Here is a 24158-nt window from a genome sequence, read left to right as displayed (position 1 = left end):
AAGTGGATTTCCTGTTTTCTTGATCTGGGTTTCCTTCCTTCCACCTCCTTTCATGGGAGATAGGGAAATGATCCTTGATGATTCAGAGGCTTTCCCCAGGGCAGTAGCCATTTGCTCTGGCGACTTGATCTTTATTGTCCCAAGCTGAGCAATGTTATGTGGATGATTGTAATAATGCTAATGGCATTAGAGTTTGTGATTTGATTAACATCAGACTCTGGTGAAATGAAGCCAGCGGCAGCCGGTCGACTCCCCTCCCCATAATTCCATTACAGCTGTTGCTTAAGTGAAATAAAGCAATATTTGATGTACTTCTGTACCTGCCTTAGCCAGGAATGATTGAGAAAGACAGGGTCTGTATTCTTTCAGGGTCAGGCCCTTAATTGGTATAAATCAAATTTGGAGGAGCCATTTATTTACACAAGGTAGGGTTTGGGGAGGAGGGCCAGCTGTGTAAATGCTTCTTTGTCTTGTGTCCTCAGTCTCCATCTGTATTCTGCCACCCTGGAATAACAGTGCCAGTTTTGTCCATTGATTAAGGACCGTTTTAGATTATTCTTCCAAAGCTCCCGCAAATGTGGATTAGTGATTGAGTGTAATGCTGAAGTGCCATCTGAGTACTTCATTATGCACCCAGATAACCAGGGAGCCTGTGATTGAGCAGAAAAAGTTCATTGTAAAAATAATAACGGTCATCTTGTTGGGTGAAAGAACATGGAAGCAAAGTTTCTGATGAAGAGGCTATTGATTGCCTTTGTTAAAGATTGAGGGAAGGATCCAAAGCAGTAGAAAGATTTGTGTGGGAGGGGGGCCATCGCTTAATAGCAGAAGCTACTATTGGGTGTCCCCTCCCCACCTTGGAGGACCTGTATAGGTCCCGCTGTCTTTAAAAAGCACAAAATATTATTTATTTATTTTATTATTTATTTTATTTATTGTATTTATACCCCGCCTATCTAGTCATTTCGGCTAGGGACACCTCGCACCCTGGACACATCTTTGCTTGAAGTGATTGATTGATTGATTGATTGATTGATTGATTGATTGATTGATTGATTGATTGATTGATTGATTGATTGATTGATTGATTGATTGGATTTTTACCCCGCCCCTCTAGACCATGTCTACTCGCCATCAGGAAGACAATATAGATCTATTAAAACAAAGACAAAAAGATTTAAAAACAGTTTTTATCCAAGGGCGGCGACTTTGCTAATTTGATTTTATTGTAGGGTTGTATGTGGAAGAAATGGTTTGCTCCTGTTTTATGTTCGGCGGACTGGCCAGTGCACCAGCCGCTCCATTATCAGCAACATGAAAGGCCTCATTCTGGAGTCAGAACAGGAAGCCCGCCGGCTGCACTGAGCCGCCCTCACGCCTGCGGCGCCCACAATCGTGCGTGACCTAGTTTCCAGATGTGCTTTCGGTTGGGACCCATCCCTGGCTGTGCCGGTCCTGACCAAGCTGATGTCCTGCATGACCCAACCCTCCATCCTGGGAACGACATCCAGCTCCAGCAGTGACGAAAGTGGGGACTACGCGGAGGAAGAACCCCTCAAACCCTAATTTGATTTTATTGTAGGGCTGCATGTGAAAGTAATTTGTTGCTCTTGTATTATACTGGGTGGACGAGATGGAAGAAGAGTATTGGGCGGACAAGCTAGAAGAAGAGCCCGCCCGGCCACTATGGACACGAGCCACGTGCAGCCAATCAAGCTGGCCTGGATGACCAAAGTGCTGGACCAGACCGGCTCCCAGGGACAGTGCACCAGTCGCTCCATTATTAAAACAAGGAGAAATTGATTTAAAAATAGTTTTCATCCAAGGGCGGCGACTTTGCTAAGTTCAGTTAAGATTTAATTTGATTTGATTGTAGGGTTTGCATGTGAATGTATTTTGTTGCTGTTGTATTATGTTGGAATTTTGTAAGGTGTTTACATGGAGTTTTAGCTGAATGAGTGATGCACTGTCTGGACAGCACTCTGGTGATTTCGTTGCACATGCAATGTCAATAAAATGTTATTCTGTTCTGTTATTCACTAGCTTGGTCCACAGAAGATTCCAGGCACAGAGACAGATGGCATAGAGGTAGTTTGGTTTGCCTCCAGGCATGGAGAAGTTGGGCATTTGGGCAGGGTTGGCCCCCAGCAGGCACTGAGACATTTGGCATTGTTATGACGTCTTGTGGATGGTATGAGGTCTCCTGCCTTGGGCAGGGAGTTGGACTAGAAGACCTCCAAGGTCCCTTCTGACCCTAAGATGATTGTATGATATTTTGGCAGAGTATGCCCCCAGGCACTAAGGTGGGATTCAGGGACCTCAAATACCCATGTGATTCTTCTGGGATAGTGTGGGGAGGGACATTGGCACAGGCAGGCTTTTTTATTACATTGGTAGTGTAGTGGCAGAAATCTGCTACATGGGTGTAGGGCAGAGGGTTTGACTTCAGGATTTGGAGGCTTGAGTGCAGAGGTCTGGGCTTGAGAAGTCAGGAAATGGGCTTTTTGACTTCAGAATTTGGCCCGAGAAGACCATTTGGAGACTTGAGTTCACATTTTGGCCTGGAAAGGCAAGAGATAAGCATTGGGACCAACGGGCAGGTGGGCAGGCAGATGATATGGTGAGCTAGTAGGACCTCAGGCAGGCAGGCAGGCATTGTGGTAGCAAAGAGGCTGTCGTTGAGACCCTATTCTCTTCGGGTTTAATGAGGGGAAGCCCAACAAGGGAAGGTTTACCTTGATGAATATCAGTCTCTCCACACCTGGGGTGGTTTGTGTACAGGTATTTAAAAATGCACAACATTAAAAAGCACAAACCCATTAAACAACCCTTTAGGGGTCAATCAGGGAGGGGCACATCAGCTCACTTCTAATACCTAACCTACTTTAAAAGAAAAGACTTCCCCAAATTTCTTGCAGCGTTTCATGCTTTATTGCACTGAAGAAAACAGGCTTGTCTCTGGCACAGAAAGAGTTACATTATTCTGGCGTACAAAGAGGCTCTGTTTTTAGGCCAAGGGAAAGGATGAGGTGAGCTGCTGAGCAGAGTTACATTAATTTCTTCTTTAAGGGAAGTGTAATAATTCATGGGGTGCAGCCAACATTGCCGAGATATCCCGGTGTGTAACCGAAGTTACCGAGCAGCTTGTGTTCCTTCTGGCATCAAGGCTAGAAAACGGGAGGGAGGGAGAAGGGAAATGTGCTCCTGGGTTGGCAGAATAGCTACTGCTTTTCAGGGGCCGACTCAGTCCTGGTTGCTGTGGTGATTCCCCTCCCTTCACTGAGGCGGTCAGGAAGGAAGCAAGTAGCTGTTAATGAACAAGAAAACGAGGTTCTATTCTTGGCTCGCTGAGTCTGTCACACAAGCAAGGGCTGCCTCCCCCTTTTGTCCTGATGACTTGAGGGACAAAGGATAACGACAAAGGAAAAGATGGTACCGAAGAAAAGGGTTGCTTTGTTTTTTCAAGACGGATGAGCAGTGGCATGGAGACCAGAGCCTGTATGTAGGTCCCTCCTGTCTGAGATGGAGTGAAATATGGAACTGTAGAATGTATTCCAGTTTGGTGGATTCATGCCCCATCCGAGCGGAGGTCTGTCTCAAATTCAAGTCAATGTTTAGGAGACCACAGTTGCCTGAATCTCTGTGGCCCGACTGGCAAGGGCTTCTGGGACCTGAAAGCCCAAAGACCGTGAGGGCCAAAGATCTCCCCGTTGACTTCTATTGGAAAACTAAGACAGTTATAACTTGCTGTGTGTTTACACAGATATGTACAAAATGTGGAGACACAATAAGCCCTGATAACAGACGACTCAATCTGCAGGATTTTCAGGCAGGAGGGTTTTCTTTAAACATTTTTATAAAAGAGAGAAAAGCAGATGGCTGAAGTGATTTGAACTCTGCTCCAGACACAAATCGATTTGTAAATTAATTTTTCTTCACCCTCAAAGCTGAATTTGGCCATCCTGCTTCAATGGAGACCTCATATAAATTGGTCTGAACCAGACTGATTTGGTTTGTAATTTTGGATTTCTTTGAATCCAGTGCACACCCCTAATGGAGAGGGTTATAAGACACAAAGCAAACAATTTTTCTTGATTCCACACTTCCAAATCAGATCAGACCTATGCGTGGTCTGGCTTTACTTCAGGGCAAAAAAAAAGTCAGTGTGACGTACACACTGTGTCCTTTGTTTTATTTTCCCTAAAACCACAAGTCCACCCTCTGGATGCTTGTCCTCACTTCATGCTACCACCAGGTATTATTCCCTCAATACCAAATAAAGAAATCTAAGACACGTGCTGCCAAAACAACAGATTTATTGATAATATAGTTGTTATGTAAATCACAGGAGAAATCACAGATGTTTAGAATTATTCATTAAATATCATTTGCTTTCACTTGGGTTTGTATGTGTTCTTATTTACTTTTACAATACTCTTTGACTATCTACTTAATCTCTCTTAACTTTCTCAATACAATATCCTAACTCTCTCTTCAATCCCCTATCTGCAACCTCTTTTCTTCAACTCTCTTCCCTAACTGTCTGCCTAACTATCTAACTAACTCTTCAACTGTCCTTTTTGGTCCGCCCCTCCTGTCCTCTCATAGTTACTCTTACTTTTAAATTCTGTTTTTATTGGCAGTGAGAACGTGGTGTGCTTATGGGATTTTCTTGACTGGTTTACAGTCCTATGGATCTTTTCTTGATGAGAATGTGGGGTGGGGAATGTGTCCTTCATGGCTCTGCCTCAGGTAGCAAAATATCTTGGGTCAGCCCAAGCCTCTGACTCATGGCAACTGACTAATCAGAGATCTGACTGTCACTCTGGTATTTTCTCTGGCATGCCTTGGAAGTAAATGATGTTAGTGGCAAGGACTAGAAAGGAGTATGACACATGATGACACAAGTAGAGTGGTTTTGTTTATATTTTATAGATTCGAACAACACTCAGTTCTAAGCAATAAGCAGCAAGTCTTCACTCCCATACACATGCACACTTACCCAGCCCTAGCTCACAGATGATCAGTCAATAAGAGGGGGTTTGGAACCATCTCAGACTGGCCGAGAGGAATAGAAGAATGGGGCTTTTCTTCACCACTGCTTTATAGCCATGCTGGCGCTGGGCGTTCCCCTCCAACTCAACTGGGATAATTCCTCTTTTCCTGTCCATTGGTGGTGGGTCAGTGCATTGCATATCTGCTGTTGCTGTTCAAAGGTCTTCACCTTTCACTTCCCTTTTGTCTCTGCCAAGGCCATCTCTAGTAAAAATGTTTTTCTCATCTCTGGTAACTATTTCTACACAGTCTGGTACGTTTCCACTTTGCTGACAAAGCAGGGTCTAGTTTCTTTAGACTCCAAGAGTCCTGTGCACTCTTAGCCACACTCATTCCATTTTGGCCATGACGTTAGCAGTATTATTCTTAAAGCATGCTGAGGAAGAAGTATGAAGGTGGAACTTCCCCCCTGTTGACACCACCATCAAAGTAGCTGGAGAGGTGTTAGAAAAAGGTGTACCTGTTTCTGTGTCTCAGTGGTGTCTCTGTGTTGGACTACAGTTACAGAATCTCTCAGCCAACATAGTCATGGAATTTATGATCCCCAAAGTAACTTTTCCTAGTTCTAAGAAGAAGCTAATGTCATTCCCTCCATAACACACCTTTACACACAGAGAGACAGACACCACCGCTTCCCTGCACAACTCCACAAAGGTTTCACCTCCTAAACATCTTGAAATCAGATCCATGTGGGCAATATTGAAGAATCTTTGGCCATCTGGATATTTTAGATGACAATTCCTGCTTTGTTTTATCGTTGATCATGATGAATGGGGCTGATTAGAGCTATAGGCCAAAATATCTGGATGGCCACATGTTCCCTACCCCAGAATTAGGAAAAGCCAATGATTGCTTTAAGGTCTTTGGTCTGGCCAAAGACTGCTGACTTTTTCATGCACTTTATTTAACAAGAAATGTAACATCTAAGTGGAATGGGTACAGCAGGAGAATTAGTAGTGCTTGATTATCATTCTGTTTGTTTGATGGTTGAACCGATTGGAAACAATCTCTTCTAAAGGCAGCCCTTCCTAGAAAATCTCTTTATCTTGTTTCAAGGAGTGGTGGGGGTGGTTCATTTTCTGCCTTAACATCACAGCTTTCTAAGTACAACAAGATTGTTTATTCGGGACGCAATATTTAGGCATCTTGAATCAAACACACACACACAACAAGAAACCAGTATGTATTACACCTTCTTGTTTCCCTAAATGAAACAAAATTCAGCACCAAGAATAAAGCACACTATTAGATGAACATGAGGCATCTTCCCATGGGTTTAAAACATAGATGGGCAACTTCAATAGGGCTGGGGGCCAAATTTCTGTCCCATCTCCCACCATAGGCATTACTTGGCCCCCAAAAGCTGAAATTGATCCTTCCCCTCATGGGAAAAAAAAAACAGAATGCCCAGACAGCTATTTCAGTTTTGATTTGTGGTTTTTGGCATTTGGGGGGTGTAGGGAATTCTCTGAACCTCCATAGAGCAAAACCCATCACTTCAAGATTCCTCAAGGACAGAAATAGCAACTTGAAACAACACTATTAGCACTCCTTTGGCTGTGGGATTCTGAGGAGTTGGGGGAAGAGGCTGCATATGTTCCCCAGGAAGGTTTTGAGGACGGTAGATCACTTCATCAGATGCATGTGTTTATCACTAAGAAGTTCAGATATAAGTAGCTGAAGAGGATGAGATTTTCGGGACCAAGGTCAAGATGAAATCAAATGTGGATAAGTACTGGCATTGACAGATGTCAATAAACATGGCTACCTCCTTGGACGTCATAGAAAATAAGGATTGGTGTATCTGACCTGGATACCATAAGCCACATATTAATTTACCCTTGTATTTCAACTTCCAAACAGCTAAGAAAAATGAGGCTATTTGAACTGTAATCTCACCAAATTTGAAAATTTCTTATGACGGTACCTCACCATGTCGAGATAGCCTAGATGAGAACAAGCAGTTCACTTAAGTCTTTTTCATCTATAATTGGACTACAAGCCCTGTGATACTACCTCCATTTCAGAGCAAGAGAAAGAGCTGAGATGCAAACACACACACACACAAAAGTAGTTATAGAAGAACCAGCTCCTTGTTAAATAAGAGGCAAATAACCTATCCAGTGCTCCAAATTTTTAAACAAAAGAGCAATCCTAGTTTGGGATCATTTCCAGCCAAGAGAATGGAGATGAAGTCAAACAAATCTGGAGAGCATTGATTTGAAGAATGGTTAAATGAATGAATATGGAGAGATCTGGACACAGCTCACTTGTTTCTCTGTGCACTTTTGTCACCAGGCACTTTTGTAATGCATGCTGATAGCATTTCCTGTTGTTTCTCTTATTTCTAGATGTAACCTTGACTGTAGCTGACAAAGACACCAAAGAGATCTTAGCCAAATACAATATACCTGTGAAGTACCTGCACCCTTTCCATCACTATCATTGCGCTTTACTGCTGGTGAGTCTTTGCATGTAATCTACTCTCTAAAGAGTGAATTAATCTGGCACTGTCTACCTGCTTGCCTTTACGAAGAACCCATGGGAGATTCAGAAATGGTCAGCTGTGTAGCCTTCATGAGACACCACCAGGATAGAATGTAGGTGGATGTTCACATGCATAAATGCAGGGACCATATGCTTAATTCCATGGGCTACCTCTATGTCCCTCCTGCAACCTTATTCCCCCAATTTTGTTTTTCAAAAAGCTTCAAATAATTATCTTATGTCTCTGGGGGCAATGAAAGACAATTTTACTATGTTTTCAGGGATCCTTAGTAGATTAAAAAAACAATTGGGAATAAAGTCCACAGATGGGAGATTGCTTACCCAGCTATAAAGCCCTACCTCTATTAGGTTGTTTCACCTGCTTTGGCCTCTGGAGGATGCACTGTTTTGCTTCTTTCCAAAATCCAAGATATAGCAGGTATGTTTGCAGGACAGGGCCTTCTGAGTGATGGCACCCCGTGAATGATGGAATTCAAAGCTCAACGGTTCCTTTCTGCATTTCAGAAACATGTTAAAATGTGAAGTTCAGGTTCACATTTGTACAGAGCAGAGGTGGGGAACTGCAGGCCCTGGTGGTGAAACCTGAACAATTGATACCATTCCTTGCTTATGTTCCTGCCAGTAGTATAAGGGACATAATAGGGCTGCATTGAACTGATAAGGTTTTACAGTATGTATACACAGAAGCCTGTGCTGCAGGGTCAGAAGACCAAGCAGTCGTAAGATCGAATCCACGCGACGGAGTGAGCTCCCATCGCTTGTCCCAGCTCCCGCCGACCTAGCGGTTCGAAAGCATGTAAATGCGAGTAGATCAATAGGGATCACCTCGGTGGGAAGGTAACAGCGTTCCGTGTCTAAGTCGCACTGGCCATGTGACCATGGAAGATTGTCTTTGGACAAAACGCTGGCTCTATGGCTTGGAAAGGGGGATGAGCACCGCCCCCTAGAGTTGAACACGACTGGACAAAAATTGTCAAGGGGAACCTTTACCTTTATACACAGAAGAAAAAAAACAAATTACCAGAGGGAGTGTTATAGTGAAGCTACAGCTCAAAGGTCCAACCACTAGGATTTTTTGATCAGAAACTATGGTGTGATCTCCCGCCCAATCTTCTCTATCCCTTTTGAGCACAAGCTGCTATCCTCAAAATAACTGAGGGGATGAGGTCCATTTTCTCACTGCCGGCGTATTACTGTGTGATGTTCCACACAAAATTTCAGGAGCAGTGTGGTCTTCAGTGAGCAATGAAGAGCCATTAGCTTTACAAAAAAGCAGTCTCATCCTGATGAATGCTGCTGAAAGTGGCTTGGCAATACGGATCAACATGGGTGCCAGTGCTTCAAAACCTTCCTTCATGAACATGACCATGGGAACATATCCAAGGGGGAAGAGTTCTGATTTATCTCCCCTCCCCCACTTGCTAGTTTTCCATTTATTGGGCATGTTTCACACAGGGGAACCTTTTAAGTGTGCCACCACCCTTCTGCATTCTGAGGTGGCTCTTTCACCTGAGGAGAGAACACCATGCGCTTTCTCTAAGTAGGTGGACTTCTCCTCTCAATTCCAGGCTTACGAACAACAGCTGGTCTTACGCAAGAACCATTTGAATGAAGTTCAGTGAGGTCAGGCAAAGGAAATCTTTATGTAACCGTGATAATCCGTACGGAGAAAATATTTTGGATTTTGAAAGCCTCACAAGCCAGAGAAATGAGCTTAAAGAAATGGGCTAATTCTTCTGGGGGCTCTTTAAAAGAGACAGAAATGTGATTTTTCTCTCTCTCTACCCCAATCTTGAAAATAATCATCTTGCAAAAGATGTTTTTAATGCTAACATGTTCTTCTTTGCTGAGACTGGTGGTGCCATCCAGAGTTCTGCTCTGTAAGATGAACGTCAGGGTCTCCAAACACACACTCTCACTCTTGGCTTAGTGCAAGGAACACAATACCATCTAAAGCAGTTTTCTCCAAAGTGGCCTCCCAAATGGTGTGGATGGATGATGACTCCTAAAAACCTTTGCCAGTGTGGCAAAAGGCAAGTGGCTTTGGGAGCTGTGGGCCAACATCTGGGGACCAAAGTTTGGGAACTACTAATCAAGGTAGTCCAGGTCCAGAATCTAAAATAAGATTGGGCTTTGTGTGGACTGCAGGCCACATCTGGGCTGTCTTGGGCATCCCAGATCTCCCATCACCAAAAAAAGAGTGGTCTTCTGTATTTCAAGACTATGTCAGGTATGGAGGTCATGCCACGTATTTTAAACATCTGTCATAGCATCCTCTCCCTCCCCACTTCCCCTCCTCTTTTTCCTCCCTTCCTCCAAAACTAGAAGTGAACTTCCTGACACTTTCATTTTAAGAAGGGGGGGTAAGAGAGGGGATGGGGTAGCAATCAGAGGTAGGTGTGTGTGTGTGTGTGTGTGTGTGTGTGCGTGCGTGCGTGCGTGTGTGTGTGTGCGTGCGTGCGTGCGTGCGTGTGTGTGTGTGTGTGTGTGTGTGTGTGTAAAATGGGGTAGATTCAGCCCTCTAGATTTTCCATGCTTGCCTACCCCTCCTCTAGAAAGACTTTGATGCACTTCCATGAAAAGACAGCAGAAGAAAGTGAAAGACTGGCAAGGATTTGAAAGATCACAAGCCTTTCACTGGCCTCTCTGGCCATAGATCTCAGCCAAAAGACGCTCCGGTTTGTGGACCTCAACCAGCTGTAGGTCTGTGCAGACCAACACAGGCTGCCCAGTCTGGTTCCCGTTTTGGCTCAGATCATGGATCGAGGCAGCTTAAAAAGTAGCCTAACCTTTGGTTTGCTCTTCTGCCTGAGCAGCTAATGGGGAAATTTTCAGAACTCTGACAAATGGACAGAACAGAAGCACATTGAACGAACATATATGTATGTTTGGATTGAGAAAAGGGGAAAAAGAGATCATCATCATCATCATAGAACTGCAGATCTGGAAGAGACCCTATGGATCACTGAGTGCAGCTCCTCTCAGGGAGGCACAGTGGGGATTCGAACCCCCAACCAACCTCTGGCTCTGCAGCTAGATGCCTAAAACACTGGTGGGACAACTTGGCGATAGCCATATTTTATCCTTTTAATAACAAACTTGGGCAGTGAATGCTGATCAAAATCGGCCACAGAGAAATGAGGGGACAATATTAGCTTGCTGAACATTTACTGAACATTTAAACAAAACAAAACAAAACAAAACAGAAAGAAGACATGTAGTTTTACAGATGCCTAAAACTACTCAGGAGAAAGCTGCAAACCAGAAAAATGAATAAAGGGTTCCCCAAACATCCCATTAAGAAATGGGTTCCATACTGTTGATGTCGGTTTCAGGTACTTGGACCAGCTGGGCCAGGGCGAGCGGGCGTGGGGGTTAAGCCAGGGAAAGTTTTTTTTTTTTTGTCTAAGACTATGTAATAAACCAAATAAACTTTGTGACATGCTTTCAAGACCTTTTGATGGAATGTAAAAGAGTGGCTCCATATGTGGTTCAATCAATCACCTCTATGCAGTCCTAATGTCCATAGATAAGAAGCTTTTTCCGTTTAGATAGAAGGTCTCACAGTGTGCCTAATGTAGCAAGGCCCAGCAGCTTTCTCTTCCTGCATCCAAAACATTAACAAACACTGACCTTTATTCTTTATGCCATTCCACTCATTTGCACATTGAGTAGTTTTTTTTAAAGGAATGGGCATGTATTGATGAGACCGTAATGATTAGCTGTCTTAGACTTAGAAGTCTGTTTGTAGATGCTGGAGGCTCTGCCATTAGTTCTCAGTGTGATTCTTTGCATTTGTGACCCTGAATGGTTGCCCATATTTTACAGCCAGTTATTGAACTGAACTTTAGTTTGCAGCCTGGGAAGCTGTTGAGTTGGGACTTGTCCAAGGCATAAGTCAACATTTTGCATGCTCAAATTCCTAGGTTCCTTCTCTAGGTGGGGCCGATAACAGCAGAAGCTGGTGATTCTAATATTGGTGGGGGGGAGTAAATGAACCAATTCTAGACTTTAGTCTGAACTGAAGAGGAGCTATCCAGAGTTCTGAACGCTACCCTCAAAATAGGTTCACCACCTTGGGTAGCTTCTTTGAAGCTCAGGCGAAAAACCAGAGCAGATTTACTGTTCCCCCCCATCCCCCAGTGTCAGAATCTTTGGCTTCCTCTAGCTGACAAATCTATCCTGCAACCCTGGAGAACTGCTGCCAGTCAGAGCTGACAAAACTGGGCCAGATGGAGCAACTGTCAGACTCAGTATAAACTAGCTTCCAATGTTGCTATTTTCCTTCCTGGCAGTGAAAGGAGCAAGCGGTGCCTGCAAAAACACAAACAGTTGCAGGAGATACTGGGAACAGTGTCCAATCCGGGACTCCTAGGTTTTCAAGAGTGTTTTCTTTCCACCCAACATTTCCTTGTCTTTGTACTTTTTCTTTGGTGTACTATTGTCAAAGCTTGGAAGGGTTAGCATATATATACAAGTGTCGTAGCCTACATTTAGAGGAGCTGTCTGTTTCCATTTTGATTTCTGTTCTCCATTTTCTGTAGTTAAAGCTGTTCCAATGTTCCCAAGATTTAGAGATGGAGAAAAAATGTGAACGCTGCGTTACATTTTGGGAATAGGAAGGTAGCTGGAGGCAGATGCTACTTATCCTACACCACTAATAAGCTTATTTACTTCAGCTGTGCATACCTGAGCTTATAATGGCAAAGCATTGGTACAGGAGTAATTCATATGCCAGTATCACTCTTCAGTGCATGGTATAGTAACGATGCATTACCCAGTAGCAACCTCCTGGTGTAAACAGTGAAAAATGCCCAGTAGGACCCCATTATCCACGAGATCAGTATTTACTGATTCACTTATTCATGGTCTGAAAATATTTTAAAAAATTAAAAGAAAAAAAATCCAGAAAAAACTGTCACATGTATTACCAGAACCAGCCATTAGAGGGAAGGAGAAACTCTGTTATGAACACACACACACAGAGAGAGAGAGAGAGAGAGAGAGAAAGAGAGAGAGAGAGAGATTGCTATTATCCACGGTTTTCAGTATCCATGGAGGATACAAATCTCCTGTGGATATGGGGATCTTACTGCATAAAGATTGGGATCGTTTTACTCATTGGGTGCTCAGACTACTTGCACTGGCTTCTGATCCATGCCTTCATCCATTCTACTACTACTACTACTACTACTACTACTACTACTACTACTACTACTAATAATAATAATAATAATAATAATAATAATAATAATAATAATAATAATAATAATAATAATAATAATAATAATAATAATAATAATAATAATAATTTATTGTCATTGTAAGTATATACACATACAACGAAATTCACAGACACCCAGAGACCAGACACATGCACACACATAAAATTCCCCAAACACTCCCCACCCACTAAAAGTCCCCCACTAAAAATACAAACATCTACACCACAGGCCAAGTAACACAGTCCAACTAACTATTCACTACTGGTGGTCTTTAAGCTCATTATTAATTGCAATTATAGCTCTGGGATAAAAACTATTCAGAGAACGTGTGGTCCGAGTCTTAATTGTTCTATATCTTCTGCCAGATGGCAACAGTTCAAAAAAGTTATAAGCAGGATGGGAAGAGTCTCTCAGGATGCTATGTGATTTCCTCAGACAGCGGGATGTGAAGATGTAATCCAGGGTTGGTAGCTGGAGCCCGATGATATTCTGGGCAATATTAATGGTTCTCTGTAGAGCTTTTTTGTCCGCTACAGAGCTACTCCCAAACCATGCCAGAATGCCATAGGTTAGGACACTCTCAATGGTGCTACGATAGTATGACAGAAGTAAATGTTGAGATAAATTCCAATTCATTAGGAACACTTGTGTGTTGCAAGGTACCCAATAAACCTGTCTCCTTGTAAGTAAGCCTGGAGCTTGTCTTCATTTCCTGGGGATCGTCTTAAAACTAGCTCCGGTGGCCAGCAAGTGTTACAACAAGTCATGAAAAGTTATTCTATTAACCTGTGCTGTGTGTTCAGGGAATGTATGATGAGGGAAGAAGTTTGGCCTTGCTCACTATATGTGATGCAATTTTGGCACAGGGGCTCCCTGTGCCCTCCACCCCAAATGACCCCTAGCTGATGCCTTTAATAAATAAGACTCTAACTGTGGCTCTTAATTCTTTTTTCTTTCTCTTCATGTATGCAAACCCTGTTTTTACTTTTCCTAAAGAGTGAATAAAATGGTGGCAGCAGCCAGGTTTTGATGAGTTGTAAAATCTTGAAATGCCAAGCAGCAAAGATTAATGATATTGATCTTTCTAGACAGATCTCTCTAGGGGAATGTGAGCTTTAATTACCAATCCCTGCTTTACGGCTGTTTGGGGCCACCACAGAGCTATCCACACAGTTTATAAATAGGAAAGAGTTTCGTTTCATAGAAGCATAGAATAGTGATGCTGAAAGGAGCCTATAAGGCCATCAAGTCCAACTCCCTGCTCAGTGCAGAAGTACAAATCAAAGGATGTCTGCCGGGTGGTTGTCTAAATTTCTCTTGAATGCCTCCAGTGTTGGAGTGCTCACCACCTCTTAAGGTAACTGGTTCCGTTGTCACACCGCTCTAACAATTAGGACAATTTTCCTGATATTCAATCGAAATCTGGCTTCCCATAATTTGAGCCAATTGTTGTGTATCCTGCACTCTGGTACTTTGCACCTATCCCTGTTGAATTTCATTCTGCTGTTTTCAGCCCAGTGCTCAAGCCTATCAAGATCATTTTGAATTTTGTTTCTGTCTTCCAGGATATTAGTTACTCCACCCAGTTTTCTGTCATGCACCAAATTGATTAGCATTTCCTGAACTCCGTCATCCAGGTCATTAATAAAAATGCTGAAGAGCAGAGGGCCCAGGACTGAGCTCTGGGGTACCCCACTTGATATTTCCACCCAGTTTCCACAGTTGGCCAATTATCTCCCCTGAGTATGATTAGCCAACTGTGTATCCATCTGACAGTAGTGTTAGACAGCCCACATCTAGTTAGCTTGCTAATCAGGATACCATGGGACACTTTGTCAAAAGCTTTGCTGAAGTCAAGATATGCTATGTCTACAGCATCCCCTCTGTCTATCAGGGAGCTTACCTGATCAAAAAATGAAATCAAGTTATTCTGACAGTATTTGTTCTTGACAAATCTGTGTTGGCTTCTAGTTATGATTGCATTGTTTTCTAGGTGCTCACATAGTGACCGGAGATTGTGTGATTTGTGGCCTGCTTTTCTTTGTGCATTTTAATGAATATTTTTATGGGTTTCTGTGTAATGTCTGCTTTCTGCTCTCTTTTCACTTTGCAACTCTATTCTTCCTCTCAAACAGCCTCGGAAAAAGGACCCGACTGGGACAAAACTGTATGCGACCATCGTCCGTAAGCGCAGTCTCATCCCACGTTATGGGGGAGTGAATTACACAGGCTTGGAGGTAAGATCTATTCCAGTTTCTCAAGTGGGGCAGTCAAGGTAAAGTTAGTGAGTTTTAGAAACATTGTGGGATGTTTTGGCGGGACAGTGCAATGTGGGGGAGCAGTGCTACACGAGTGGCTGAGCAGAGCCGGCCCTGCCATTAGGCAGCATGAGGCAAGCATATCAGATGGCTGGATGCAAGGGCAGGAAACCACACAGTTCCTTCCGTTCGGGCCTCAGCTGCCCACCTCCCTGGCTTAACGTACCATCACTGCAGGCTCCCCTTTTCCCCCTGTTTTGGTTGGTTGGTTGCTCACATATGTCCTTACTTAATTTAAAGGTATTAATGCAAGCAGCATTAATTATTGGGCAGAGGGGGCTGGCTGATTCAAAATGGCTGTCATGTTTTAAAACATATGGGTGAACTTTGTATTAGCAGCAGGAATATCTTTGAAACCTCTTTGCTGAACAACAGTAAGTGCAGTACCCCAGGGATTGGACTGCATAGAGCAGAGGTCCCCAACCACCGGTCTGTGGCCTGGTGCTGGTCCATGGCCTGAGCTGGACCGGGCTGTGGAGAGAGACCTCACCCCCCACCCCCTCATGCACTTCCCTCCACACAGCCCGTTTGCACCTGCGTGCGAGCTTGCCTGAATGAATGCTGCATCACCCTTTGTGCATGCACACGAGCGAGAGAGCTCTCCTTCGCACATGAGCACGAGCGCAGGGGGGTGCCCTGCCTTCCTCAGCCGGTCCACGGGGCTAAAAAGGTTGGGGACTGCTGGCATAGAGGAAATGCCCAGCAATCGCCTGCTGCACTGACCAACACAAATAATCCATCAGGCACTGCTTTCAAGTAGAAAGAAAGAAAGAAAGAAAGAAAGAAAGAAAGAAAGAAAGAAAGAAAGAAAGAAAGAAAGAAAGAAAGAAAGAAAGAAAGAAAGAAAGAAAGAAAGAAAGAAAGAAAGAAAGAAAGAAAGAAAGAAAGAAAGAAAGAAAGAAAGAAAGAAAGAAAGAAAGAAAAGGCACCCAAAATTACTCAGTGCTTTCTGTAGATTCTAGGCATCAGATGGTAGGAGGAGGGAAGAAAAATAAAATAGGCAACAGAAGAATGGATTTCTATCTCAGCCAAGGAGATCAGACATGGCTCACCTTGCATGGAGCATTTTATTTCGCTTCCATGCTCTTGGTCATATGGGGATCAAATGACTCAGAACGAAGAATAAAGTATTCTAATTTGGTAATGGAAAAGAAGAAATCACTTAGCCTAGGAAGAAGAGAGTCTGCTAACTGGCCAGTAGAAACAAGCAAGCAAGCATGTTCGTTTTCATCAGGTTGCATATAGGATTGATTGTAAAAACTTGCCCGACGACTACTAGGACCAGGGCTTTCGGCTGATCCTCCTGATACAGGTTGAAAACATGCTGGCCGTTTTTAGTAGCCACTGTTTCAATGTGCTGACAATGAAAATGAGGAGGAGGAGGAGAGCAACAGTAGGCAAGGATGGAAGAAGAGCAGGAATGGGCCCAGGTGCCGGAGGAGATGAGGGCAGTGGTGGTGTTTCTCCCACCTCAAGGGACAGGAGGGCTTAGCATGCTGGTGCAGTGGAACCCTATTCAGATATTGTAGGATCCAGTTTGCTCAAGACAGTTTGAGGGAAACTCTTCACCTCTGTCCCTTCTCCATGTGATCACCAGTGAGACTAAAAAGCTGAGGTTCCCCACTCCCATGGGGACTCTCTGTACAGGTAGTAGCCCGGTTTTCTTGGATGGAAGGTTTCTATACAAGCTGGAAGCTCTCTCCTTCGGACTCACTGGTGATCACATGAAGAAAACCATGATAATGGGGCAGGCCTAGGCCCTCTCCCTTAAGCATGTTGAATAAAACACATTCTATAATGCCTGAATAGGTCACAGCAGCATTCATCTGAGCCCTGAATACTGAATATCATTGATGGGCCCAAAACATGGCAGCCAGACTGGTGGCTGGTGTGAGCAAATTGGATCGCTTCACTCCATTTTGGCTCATCTCTGTTAAGGGAATGTCTGTATTTTATGTAAGAAAGCATATTGGAATTCAAATTACAGTGGTGCCTCGCAAGATGGGTGCTCCGTTTAACGACGAATCCGCATTACGATGAGGTTTTTGCAATCGCAAAAGCAATTGCAAAACAATGTTTTGAATGGGGAAATTTTGCTGCGCGATGATTGGTTCCCTGTTTCAGGAACCGATTTTCGCTTCCCAACGATCAAAACAGCTGATTGTCGGGTTTTCAAAATGGCAGCCGGGTGCTCAAAATGGCTCCCCGCTGTGTTTAGGAGCTATTTTTCGCTGCATAGGCACCCCAAAATGGCCGCCCCTATGGAGGATCTTCGCTGGACAGTGAGTTCTTAGCCGACTGGAACTCATTAACCAAGTTTTAATGCGTTTCAATGGCTTTTTTATTTTCGCTTTACGATGTTTTCATTCTACAGTGATTTCGCTGGAACGAATTAACGTCGTAATGCGAGGCACCACTGTACTGTACCTATTAAGAATGGCTATTGGGAGATACGTAGAAATATTTAGAAAGGTCACACTGCATTTGATCATTTCTCTTGTGAGCACTCAATAGGTGAGAATTTTAGCACAATCCCTACAGTTTCCTGCTCTGCTGTCTCTGTACCTTATCATATGTAAAAGAGGAACTGGGAGACCTCATGGTTTCAATATGTTGACTGGGTTAATTCCAGGTGAAAGATCCATCTGGCCTGAAATTCACACCTGAACACAAGTAACAGATGGCAGAAACAGGAAGGGAGGGGGACTAGAAAACCAAATCTTCCTCTTCTGCACAGGGAGACACATTGTTTTCTGTCAGCAAGAGCTGGTGCATCTGCTGTTTTGCACAAAATAAAATATTTCAGAGACTGAACCCAATTTTTGCAACAGTTTCCCCTGGTTACCTGTTCTGGCCCCCATCAGGTTCAAGGTTTTGATGCTTACGTATAAAGCCCTTCACAGTTTGGGACCAAGTTACTTGTGAGAGCATCTCTCCCCAATGTAATCTGCCTGACCCACCAGATCCTCCCAGGCTGTTTTCCTCCAGGTAGCCACTCTGAGGGAGACCCAGAAGTCATCCTCAAGAGGTCAGGCTGCCTTCGCGATGGCACTGGCTTTGGAGAACCCTCTCCCAGTGGAGGTATGCCTGGCCCTCTCCCAGTAAACGTTTAGAAGGCAACTTAAAATGCTGCTTTTCAAAGAGGCCTTTCACATTGCCGTTGTCTGATGGTATGCTTCTCCTCCTGCTATCGTATAGAAAAATTGTCTCTGGTGCCCCTTGTATTATTCTGTCAACTGTTTTAATTTGTTGTGGCTTATTCGTAGTTTTATTCGTTGTTATAAACCACCTAGAATAGTGCATCACACTAATAGGGCAGTATATCAATCAGTCAGTCAGTCAGTCAGTCAGTCAGTCAGTCAGTCAGTCAGTCAGTCAGTCAGTCAGTCAGTCAGTCAGTCTGTCTGTCTGTCTGTCTGTCTGTCTGTCTGTCTATCTATCTATCTATCTATCTATCTATCTATCTATCTATCTATCTATCTATCTATCTATCTCTGTCTTAGAGCAGAGGAGGGCAACAAGCACCCTGTGGCCCACCCATTCCTCTCCAAATGCTCCCTCATAGGATTTCCCCTTAAGAAAAGGAGGTTTGCCAATTTTCCTTTAAAACAATATGCCTGTTCCCTCTGCCTTATTCTGCAGAGCAAAATGGGGGCTGGGGGTTGGTTTGGTTTGGTTTACAAAACTTAAAGTAGATTATTAAGAATTTGGTGAGCAAACTGGTTTTTGGTTCAGGATGCTTAGTAATCTCTACACCAGAGTTGAGCAAATTACAGCCTCTGGATCTCAGGAGGCCTCCATAGCTACTCCCAGACCCCTACGGATCACAAGTACACCAACTTTAGTCCCCCCCCCCATCCCACAGCAAATCAGAACCCCAGAAGCTTCCAAGGATCTCAATCCAGCCTCTATGTAATTTTATCCCCTTTCCTTTTTTGAACGCCTTTAAAGCCTTTCCTTGAGAAATCAGAAGGGGCAACGGTATGTGTGTGAGTGGGGTGGAAGGGTGTGTGAACACAGATTTCAGTTGCCCAGAAAAAAATTCAAACACTGTCCGCATGTTCAGAAGTTGGCCAGACTGGTCTACATTATATGAAGCATTCAGCCTAAAGTGTGGCTTAGGGACCCTGAATTTCCAGTAGCTGAGTATTTTGCTTATTTTTTTTTGTTCCTGCAAACAATTCCTCATCTGATGTGACAGCTGTGCATGCGGAGGGGGATTTAAATATCAACAATATCTATTAATCATTTAAAAGAAAATAATGCATTAAGTCCCATTCTCTCCTTTCCTCCAGTCACTCTATTTCCTTTCTCACATTCCTGGAAAATTAACAATTCTGGCAATTCCCCTCCTCAGCCCCTCAGGATCCTGTTTGGCCGAGTGCAACCTGCCCCCTGGAGGTGAATTGCTAAAAAGCAAAACCAGGACTAGATATTGGTCTTGATGGGGGACCAATTTATGCATGGTTGGTGTCAGCTCAGATGCATCGATCGTGGGTATTTGGGGCAAAAGCTTTCCCGCCATTGTGCAAGGAAGCACCCCCAGGCTTGGCCCTCTAGGCTTCCTGCCTTCCCTGTTAGTCTGAAAGATTGCCAGCCAAGGGAAAGGTTGATTTGCATTGCTGATGGTGCCGCAAAGAGGAGGGGCAGACAATCAACAGCTTCCCTGTTCCTTGGGGTACACTGGAGCATGCCTTGGAAGGGCTTGCCTCCCTCGGGACCTCTCGGCTAGAACTGACCACAGCTGCCTGATTGTCACATTTGCATTAGCAAAATGATAATGTTCTTTGATGAGGACTGTTTTTAATCTCAGCAGGAGACTGATTAAGGGCATGGGGAAGGGACAGCCCTGCCCATACACCCTCCTTTGAAGGAGCATCATGCATGGGAGAGCAGCTTCATCTGCTAAGGTTTTACAGGAAGGACACAAAAGGACCTTTCCGGTTGATCTATTTAGAGCAGGATGGTTCATTATCCTAAGGGATCCAGCCTTCTTCCTGCAGTCTAGTATTTTCTGTTTCAGGGCATATGGTGGTTTTCCCTGCATCCAGAAGGGCAACAGACGGCTGCAAGGCAGTGTGATGTCTTATCTCAGGAGGAACCCTTCTTACTTTCTATGCCTTAACAACCTTGGGGTTAGATTATTCCATATTACTGCAACGCATATTGTACAAAAGTTGCCGACAAAGCCTTTTTGGAGACTTCAGCTATGCCCGGGGGTTCTTCTTGACAACGGACTTGCAAAAATTCACTCATCATTCTTCCTGAAAAATTTATTATGGAATAAACTGAGCTTTAAAATGTTATCACAGAAATTTGCAGATCAGTGTCAGAAAAGTTACCTTTTTAGCCCTGCTGGCAGAGGTGCTTTGATGGAGGTATCAGTAGGATGTCAGAGCAGGGGGAGGGAAGGACGGCGACAGAGGGACCAAAAGGGCAGTCTTGTTCATTGGGAGGAGCATGGGCAAAACATGCTAGCAGCATCTCTCTTACTTGATGAGATGTTTTGGTGAAGAAGAAGGAAGGAAGCAGCTTTGCTGATGTCCACACATTTCTAGTGGTGCCCTCCTCTTTTGTCCCTGCCATCATCATTGTCCTCTGTTCTTGGCATCAACAGCATAACAGGACCTGGGGCTCATTGCTCCATTCCTCCAAGATTCCCATCTCCACTTGTTCAGAGAAGATGCTTTTCATTCTGTTCCTTCTATTTGCTTTGGTAGCATGCACCAGAAGAGGAGAAGAGTGAGCAGCTGTAATGGGGCCCAATAATAATCTTCATAAAAATGTATGAAGGGAAAGAGGCCACAAATCATTGAGTCCCTGGTGTCTGTATAGAAATGTCAGGAGTACTGGGAAACAAACAAGAAGAACTGGAAATCTTAGTTCAGGAGGGTAAATATGACTTGATAGGGATAACTGAAACTGGGTGGGATGAGTCCCATGACTGGAACATAGCAATCAAAGGATACAAATTGCTCAGATTGACCAGAAAGAATACAAAAGGAGGTGGAGTCACACTATATGTTAAGTTTAATATAATTGGGGCAAAAAGCATTTATCTTTTCTGCAGCCGTATTGCACTTTTGGCTCATATTCAACTTATGACCTACAGTAATTCTAAGATTTTTCTTGCTCATAGTAGAAAAATATACCCCAGTCATGGATTGTAAACTGCATTGGCCCAGCAGCTCCTCAGTTGTGACCCTAGCAGCTCATCAATTGTGGCTAATTGATGTGGTGCTAGGGTGCCTCTCAGCTGTACAATCCATGCAGGGCCAGCCTGAAGGAATGAATTGTTGAAGCACAGATCAGACTGCCTCAGAAAGTTGTGAATTCTCCCTCACTAGAGGTTTCAAAGCAGAAGATTAATGGTCATCTACCAGGGATGCTGTAGAAGCAGATATGCTGCATAAAGAGGGAGTGGACTATATGACCCTTGAGACCCCTTCCAATTCTGCAATTCATTAACAAGGGATCTAAAGGGATCTCAAAAACAGAACTTGAAACCCCAGGTTGTCCCACTGGACCTGGACACAAATATTTTGGGGTATGTAACTTGCTTTGTATCAGGCTAGAAAGTGTATGTTCATATCCTTGAAAAATTAATCTTTGTATATTCCAATATAAGCTAACCTGATCTAGAATAAAGGAGAGGCTGGAATTTAGGTATCCGCAAGATTTTATACTTCCCATTTCTAATTTTAATTCAATTCTCCGCTCATAAAAGGAAAGAAAACACATTTAAAAATCTTTATTTTGAAACAAAATGTGTTTAGAAAATCAATATTTTGAGAGTAAACTTTCAGGGCAAATTTAGCAGAATTTTGTTGGATGAATTTTTGGGTAATTCCTTTTTAGCTAGCAGAGCATGAAGCACAAAAGCTAGCTGCAGCATAGGGAAAATGGGAAGGAGAATAGCTAAAAATCCTAGCTTCCACTCAGTCCCTTTTGTTCTCTCAATGACTAGCACTTTGTATAAAAAGCACTCTAAACGTAGCTTAAATAGAAAAAGAAAAAATCTTAACTTACAATTGTGGAAGTTCAGTTGCAATCACAAGAATAAAAAAGATAAAAAAGAAATTGCAGTCTAAACCATTTTGGAATACTAAAATCCACCATGTTGGTAGCATGGTCATAGGTCAGGAAGAAAAGTTTACATGTCTGCCCCAGTCAAAAGTCAGAGAAGAGAGAGAGCAAACATTCAGGAAGCAAAAAAGCAGGAAGAGGGTTTGGAGGCTTGCTTCAAGCCTGTGGAAAAAGGACTTTACTAATTAGTTAGTCGCAAGGCATAATTATGTTAGGTTGTGAAGCCCCCTTAATGAAACCCAGTACTAGATTGCATGCAAGGTTATTATTGCATATTTTTCCATGTATAAGACACAAGTTTTTCCTAAAACCACTACACTAAAAATTGAAGGGTGTCTTTTACACGGAAGTAAGCTGAGATAGCTGAGGAAGGAATTTAAAAGTACAACATACCACCAGACTCTTTGAATACTTATTCTTTTAGTAAATTATGCTCTGGGGAGATTTCTGTTTGAGTTAGGTGCCTTTGTGCAGTTTGGAATCTTGGTCACCCATTTGTGACAGGTTAGAAGACCGATGTTATCACAAGGGGCTTGGCTGGCTTTTGAGGTCCCTTAAGCCAGATGGTTCTTTGGATGAATGGAAAACGACTTTGAAGTGATCAAGTTGCAAAATGGTCTGTGTGGCTACCCAAGGACCAATGGGACAATCCTCTTTCAGAATGCAACCGGATCTTCTTTAATGGTCTTCTTTCTCTCTGTTTCTAGGTATTCCTAAAAGGTATTAATGAGCCCTTAGCACAACCTGATGGAGATGTCGTAGCCATTGCTAGAATTGTGAACAATCTGGAGGCTTACAAGTGAGTAGCTGAAGCCGTGGGGACAGAGAGTATAAGAGGAGAGATTTCAAGCTCCTTACAGTAGGAACTGAGTGTATATTTTCTAAAAACACGAGACAGAAATACGTATAACCTATGATTATAGCTCAAAGGTTGGTTGTTAGATTGGAGAGACCATGATTGAGATCAAGGCAGTCTTTTGTGTTTGAGAAATCAGACATTCAAGGCATTCTATGCTTAAATTCTGAAGACCAATCTCCACATAAAGCAAATCAATTTGAATACTGTGGGAGATTATAAGTGCTCCTGCTGTACATTCAGTCACTATCAACACTTAAGGAATTTTGTGTTCTAATTACAGGCTATAAGGTCTGCCTTCCTTCCTTCCTTCCTTCCTTCCTTCCTTCCTTCCTTCCTTCCTTCCTTCCTTCCTTCCTTCCTTCCTCTATTTATTTATAATTATATGCCATCTTTCTCCCAGAATTGAGACTCAAAGCAGCTTACAAAACAGTTTAAAACAGTAGAAAATTTAAATACTGTACAGTAACATCATAAACCTTAAAATAAAATAAAATTCAACCATATTATTAAAATGCAATTTTGCAAATCCACTGTGCATCGGTATGAATAAAACATACATCATGATTGGTCTGCAGTTTCTTTAATAAGTTTGAATTCAGTGAGTCTTTTTACCAGGAGTGGCTCCTACATCATAGGTGCCCATCATGCCCTTGTCCCTATCCATTTATGCCTCTAGGAAATCTACTGAAGCTCCCAATTGATCATAGTAATGAGGGTGTAAGCTCCACTGAAAACAGTGGGATAAACATTTGTGAAAACACATCTAAGACTCTGCAGTAATTCTCTGTCCTTTTTTCTGCGGACTAAAATGAATAGAACCCAGAAATGTTCTTTCTTTCTTTCTGCAGGGAAGAGGTGAGGAATCGACCCATTAATGCTCCTCCATTCCCACTGTCTGTCATCACTTTCCCAGATCCTACCATGGAAGATTTTGATGTTCCTCGAGTTACTAACCATGGATACCCGCAGGTACTATAAAAGTACTATGTGCAAAGAATATTGCTGGTTCTATAGCTCATATGACTAAGACAGTAATCCTGAATAGGAGTGGGGATCAAAATGGGTGATCAGCCATTGTTTCTAAAATTTTGGGAATCTGCCGACGCT

General features: G+C 43.2%; 1 protein-coding gene across 2 annotated transcripts in view; it reads left to right on the top strand.

The window, feature by feature from the left end:
- Positions 1-24158, top strand: part of CCDC33 (coiled-coil domain containing 33) — a 219247-nt gene that overhangs the window by 100330 nt on the left and 94759 nt on the right. For both annotated transcript variants that reach the window (XM_078381075.1, XM_072982291.2), the window contains 4 exons: positions 7407-7516; positions 14924-15025; positions 22900-22991; positions 23900-24020. In XM_078381075.1, the coding sequence (XP_078237201.1) occupies positions 7407-7516; positions 14924-15025; positions 22900-22991; positions 23900-24020 (425 nt within the window). The remainder of the gene's footprint in view (positions 1-7406; positions 7517-14923; positions 15026-22899; positions 22992-23899; positions 24021-24158) is intronic.

This window comes from Pogona vitticeps, chromosome 12 (genome assembly GCF_051106095.1).
Source record: "Pogona vitticeps strain Pit_001003342236 chromosome 12, PviZW2.1, whole genome shotgun sequence".
Classification (NCBI taxonomy): domain Eukaryota; kingdom Metazoa; phylum Chordata; class Lepidosauria; order Squamata; family Agamidae; genus Pogona; species Pogona vitticeps.
Note: the sequence above shows the minus strand (reverse complement) of the source record. Positions and strands in the feature narration are given on the sequence as shown.